Genomic DNA, 6020 nt, shown 5'->3' on the forward strand with positions numbered 1-6020 from the left:
TTTGCACAATGTTCAACAGTATTTACTATAACTCGCTCCATAATTTCTGTTGCTTTGAAGTTTAGAATCATTCGACTTTAATAACTTGCAAGGAATATGGAAATTTTTGTAAAAGCCATCACTAATATTATTTCCTTCCAGATATGGAAGGACCAAGACTAAAATAGCAGAATTAAACGGAAGAAGAAGAAGATGATTGTATCAAAATCAAATTTTACCAATTTCTAGCTTTAGTCTAGTTTTAGATTTTCTGTAAAGTTGGCTCTAAGAACAGAAGTTTGAAATGAAATCTAGTTAATGAAAGAGTTAGAAGTGTATAAGTAGTAACCGGAGGTACTCGTGCTACGGAAGTGACGTCACAGAAAAGGGGCGTAGCTTGGATCACGTGACCGGAAGTGCCGCCATGTTGTCGAGTGGAGTTGAGTGGTTTCGAAGTGGAAGTGTTTGTTTGAAAGTGGAAGTAGGAGTGAATGGAAATTTCAGAATTTAAGTTTTTTGGAAGTTTCGTTTTATGGTGTGGCAACGATTATTTTTTATTTTTTGTGGCAACGAGCTCTTACACCATGTGTTTGGAATGACATCATCAGTTTAGGTGTGCTTTTACAAAATGGCATCGGGAGGATGACATCACCTATTCCTGTTTGGGCATGTTATTTTTCAAAATGGCGTCTGCCTTATTACATCTTTATGTGCTTCCGCTTAGGCGAACGAATACATTTTTCTGTGGACCAATCAGATTCTCTGAATAATGGACCAACCGCCTCTTAGCCAATCAGCATTCAGATGAAATAAAGAGTTCCTACCTGATATAGAGTTGTCACGAGAAACGTTCAGCATTTCTTTCCCTGCTCTCTCCTTGAGTGTACGCACATTTTTTGCTTGGACGATCCTTGTTATTTTCTTCATCGGACTTTTATCTGTTTCTTCTCCGCTTCGAATATGGATCAGCTAGGAAACAACAACGCTGCAGAGGTAAGTTACTTTTCGAAAACATACTATTTTTTAGAGTGTTAATCTTTTAAAAATTTATTTGTGAAAGTGCAATGTGGGCTTAATTTGCCTTTTATTTTTCAGATGGAAAATCTATTGGAGAAAGAATCCATGCCTTTGAATGATAAAGTGTTGAGCCATGATGTTCCAAGAGAATCAGATAGCTCTTGTGCCAAAAGAAAAGCAGAAGAAACATCCCATTTCGAGAAAAAAGTACGTATTTACGAAAAGCTTATAAATTTTTTTTATTTTTATGTTACCTCATTTTTATGTATGTTCTTTTATCTGCCAACCGACTTACCATTTTTTTCCTTTTCAGCGCAAAGGACTTTTTACTGAAGACACTATTCCAGAGGAGCTTACTCACATGGGAAACAATGTCTTTGTGGGACCCAGCATTTACAAGGGAAAAGTGACTGTGCACATCCGAGAGTATGCCAAATATGGCAAATCGTACTATCCGACAAGACGAGGAGTAAACTTTGAGCCATGGTGTTTGAATGTTCTCGCAACCAACATGACAGTGGAGGAACCAGACCTGCTGACACTCAATCTGGAGTTACCCAAGAATTTTGTAGTTACATATAAAGATGACCACTTCACTTTGAAGCAACTCTCTTCGACAGGAGAGGCAAAATGTAGCCTCAGCATTTCGACTGCGCAGTGGGAAGAACTGCTAACAAACTTTAGCCGTATCAGTGACATTGTCACCAACCTCGTTTATCAAAACATGAACTTTTGTGCAGCTTATGAAAGCGTATCTGACGAATCTATTAGTGAGGAAAGTCTTCCAGAATCCTTCGATCTTTCTATGGGGAAAGCATGCCTTCAAACGATTCTAAAAACATCGCTTGAAGAGCTCCTTCAGCAGCAAGGAGAACTAAAACATCCAAAGCTCATAGACTGTGAAGAACTCACTGTTCATAAAACAGAAACTGTGAATTCACTTGCTGTGAGATTACATCCTATAGACATTGCCAGACAATTTTATGGAAATATTTGGGGTGAAGAACCCTATTTAATGTTATTGAAACCTGCTCACTATATCACCAAGGACTTTTTAAAATCTGTATGTTTAACTGATGTATTAAACGAAGTAAGAGAAACTTTTTGACCAACAAACTTAGAACAGTATGGTGTCTTTGGTACTGAATATTATGAATATTTGTAAAAATAGATGCTCAATAAAATGTTATTTTATTTTACAATGGCCTCATTCTTTGATTCAGACAATCTTTAAATGAAAAAAAAAAAGGTATATTATTGTATTTGTTACATATAGTTTTTATTTAGTACGAACCTATCAATTAGAGAGAATATAAATATGGTTGTTCGTAAACATATATATCATTACTTGTTCAACCTTTAAGTTGTTATGTTCATTTTCTTTCTTGTTTATGTCATATTTATAAAATCTTTATATAGGCGAGTTATTATTTTCCTGTTAAACATATATAAATGAATATCAATGCACGTTTTGATCATGATAATTGTTGCAATGAACTCAGCTCTAGCTCAGACCTATTGGAATCCTCAGATCCCCGCGAGTTTCGGGGGTGTTGCTGCTTTACATCGTGCTTTAAAAGATCCCGTAAAAACAAAAGACATACAGAAATGGTTGCAAACCAAAGATTCTTATACTTTACACAAACCCGTGCGACACAAATTTCCCAGAAACAGAGTCATCGTCGGAGGCTTAAACGAGCAATTTCAATCTGATTTAGTAGATATGCAATCGTTAGCCTCATTTAATAATGGGTACAAATATTTACTGACTTGTATAGATATCCTTTCTAAATATGCCTGGGCTATTCCTCTCAAAGATAAAACATCGGTGTCTATCCAATCCGCTTCCGAAAAGATATTTTCGGAACGTACACCCGAATCTTTGCAAACAGATGCCGGGAAACAGTTCACCAATAAGCAAGTTCAAGACTTTTTGTAAAAGAAAAACATTCACTTTTTCACGACACATAATGCAACCAAAGCTTCTGTCGTGGAAAGATTTAATCGCACCCTTAAAACTAAAATGTGGAAATACTTTACTGAAATGAATACACGAAAATATATTGATGTTATAGATCAATTGATATCCAGTTATAACAATACATGGCATCGAAGTATTAAGACGGAACCCTCATCGGTTACATTACAAAATCAAGAAAACATTTGGAAAACATTGTACGATCAGAAATCAGTAAAAAAACATGTTCCTACCGATTTAAAGATTGGAGACACGGTGCGCATCAGCCGAGCAAAAATGCTGTTCGAGAAAGGATATGAACAAAACTGGACAAGAGAAATTTTTACAATCTATAAAATTATTCGGAGGACTCCTGTCGTCTTTAAACTGAAAGATTTAGCAGGAGAAGTCATACAAGGGACCTTTTAAAACAAGAACTTCAAAAGGTTTCCGACTCTGGTTATTACCCCGTAGAAAAAGTTTTGAAAAAGAGGAAACGTCGAGGGAAAGTGGAATATTTTGTGAAATTTCAGGGGTACCCTGAAAGCTTCAATGCTTGGGTAGAAGATGTTAGAATGCTATAAAAGGCCTGTACATTCTGCTTACTTCTCATTTGAAGAAACATGTCTTCCTTTATCACACTGATCAGCGACAGCTCCATGCGCTTTTTCTCAGACAACAAAATATCGCAATTTACCACTCAGCTTCTTACGCCGATTGATTTAAATAATCAGTGGGAATTATCTCTTGTGGACTTTATTTACCCTCACACGTGGTATAACGTCCGAAAAGACAATAATTTATTTGGATTTGATTTAGGAGATGGAAAACTGGAAGGGAGAAGAGTTCCTCCAGGATGTTATGAAACGATACCAGATTTATTAAAAGCCATGAAAATACCCTCCCATAAAAATAAGATTGAATTCAGTTATCATTCTGTAACGAAAAAAGTGACCATTAAGACGGACGAAAAATGCAGTGTCATTCTTCATGAAGGATTAGCTGAACTTTTAGGATTCGAGCCTGGTGTTTACAAAGGATTGGAGCAAAGTCCTTTTGTAGCCGATCCAAAAGCCTCTTTTCCTGTCATGTATGTATATTGTGATCTCGTAGAGCCTCAAATCATTGGAGATGTACAAGCTCCAAATCATTGGAGATGTACAAGCTTATAAAGCTTGTACATCTCCAATGATTTGGAGCTTAAAAAAAATGATTACATGCTTAAAAAAGTTTATAAGCTTTTCGTAAATACGTACTTTTACAAGGCGAGAGCAGGGAAAGAAATGCTGAACGTTTCTCGTGACAACTCTATATCAGGTAGGAACTCTTTATTTCATCTGAATGCTGATTGGCTAAGAGGCGGTTGGTCCATTATTCAGAGAATCTGATTGGTCCACAGAAAAATGTATTCGTTCGCCTAAGCGGAAGCACATAAAGATGTAATAAGGCAGACGCCATTTTGAAAAATAACATGCCCAAACAGGAATAGGTGATGTCATCCTCCCGATGCCATTTTGTAAAAGCACGCCTAAACTGATGATGTCATTCCAAACACGTGGTGTAAGAGCTCGTTGCCACAAAAAATAAAAAACAATCGTTGCCACACCATAAAACGAAACTTCCAAAAAACTTAAATTCTGAAATTTCCATTCACTCCTACTTCCACTTTCAAACAAACATTTCCACTTCGAAACCACTCAACTCCACTCGACAACATGGTGGCACTTCCGGTCACGTGATCCAAGCTACGCCCCTTTTCTGTGACGTTACTTCCGTAGCACGAGTACCTCCGGTTACTACTTGTATAGTTTAACTTAAGAAAGATTTTAGACTTTAAAGTCATAAACAAGGTCTTTTAGAGACCTTTAATTTTCGACTATTTAAAGTGTGGTCGAGAGTTATGTAAGGATTATGTTAATTTTATTAACAGTTAAATTTTGAGTTAAACTTCCTTTCCTATCGCTTCTTAATTTCAACTTACCACTTCCGGCCAGAACTTAGTTTTAGAATCACATTTGAATGCAAATTAAGGAAGAGCGGTAGTTAACCGCGAAGTTTTACTGTCTTAGTCAAAGAGAACCAGAGATTCTGGCTAGCACGCCTTTTTAGGCTACTCTCTCTTAAGCTATTCTCCTAAGCTCTACGCTCGGCCATACTTTAGACCCTTGATAGCTTCGCAGTTAGTTAGCGTTAAGGAGCCAACTTCCTTAGAATCTTGATAGCTTCGGCTATATCTTTTTTAGTTAAAAGATTAGTTTAGTTTAGTTCTTAGTCTCATAAGTTCAAGCCCGAGTGTCAGCTTTACTGTACAACTCCAAGACGGAGTTCTGTTACACCTGATTGGAATAATAAAGGGTTATTTCACCCTTCTATCTTGTTGTTTCCTGTCACACGAACTCAACTGCAGAGTGTGAAAATGTGCATTCTCCTGTACTAACATTGCCGCATCATATGCATCACTACAACCACAGCCAGCTGCACCCTCCTGTTTCCTCCATCAAAATTCTCGCAACGATCTGTGAACAGCGAGCTCATAAGTGCACGTACACAAACAGAGACCTCAAGCAACTGTAAACTATGTGCAAATTATGAACAACACACGCAAACAGCGAATTATTTGCGACTATACACATGTGCAAACTGTTTACCTATGTGAACTACGCAACCGTTGACAACCTTATGTGCAAATCCTCATGTAATCTATGCCCTACGAACTCCTAGCGCAGAACTCAACATATTGTGCACCACATGCCAATTGAGGACATTATCCTAGCAGCTTAGTTCATCACATGCCTTAATTATATTTCTTTGCGTGCTTTAATTCTTGCTCTTGCCCTCTTTGTTCTTTGTTCTTTTTTTTTTTTTTTTTTTTTTTTTTAAATTCTGCAACATTTTTGTTTCCTTGCCTTTTCTATTCAGTCAAAGTCTCTCCAAATCTGTAAAACAAAACACGAGCGCCCTTGTTTGGTCATATACAACCTTTTTCATGTCTCAATTAACTCCCGACGCAGCCTCTTGGGGATCCAGGGAGTTGTTGCCGCTAGATAGGGGAGGACGTGGGACATAC

At 37.3% G+C, this 6020-nt stretch overlaps 1 protein-coding gene across 1 annotated transcript; it reads left to right on the forward strand.

Annotated features, from left to right (window-relative positions):
• Nucleotides 1-861: 861 nt before the first annotated feature.
• On the forward strand, nucleotides 862-2175 carry LOC146996848 (uncharacterized). The gene is made up of 3 exons (XM_085817912.1): nucleotides 862-972; nucleotides 1075-1203; nucleotides 1310-2175. Exons 1-3 carry the CDS (start codon nucleotides 940-942, stop codon nucleotides 2102-2104), a joined length of 957 nt encoding a protein of 318 aa, XP_085674038.1. The 5' UTR covers nucleotides 862-939; the 3' UTR covers nucleotides 2105-2175.
• The last annotated feature ends 3845 nt before the right edge of the window (nucleotides 2176-6020 follow it).

Source organism: Stegodyphus dumicola, chromosome 6, assembly GCF_044657685.1.
Source record: "Stegodyphus dumicola isolate Sdum_Otavi_A_Nest chromosome 6, ASM4465768v1".
Classification (NCBI taxonomy): Eukaryota; Metazoa; Arthropoda; class Arachnida; order Araneae; family Eresidae; genus Stegodyphus; species Stegodyphus dumicola.

Bases quoted from the DNA above. Each gene is read 5' to 3' on its own strand.
- LOC146996848 (XM_085817912.1), top strand. From the start codon at position 940: ATGGATCAGCTAGGAAACAACAACGCTGCAGAG. The intron at 973-1,074 runs GTAAGTTACTTT...TTTATTTTTCAG, and splicing joins GAAACAACAACGCTGCAGAG to ATGGAAAATCTATTGGAGAA. The intron at 1,204-1,309 runs GTACGTATTTAC...TTTCCTTTTCAG, and splicing joins CATCCCATTTCGAGAAAAAA to CGCAAAGGACTTTTTACTGA.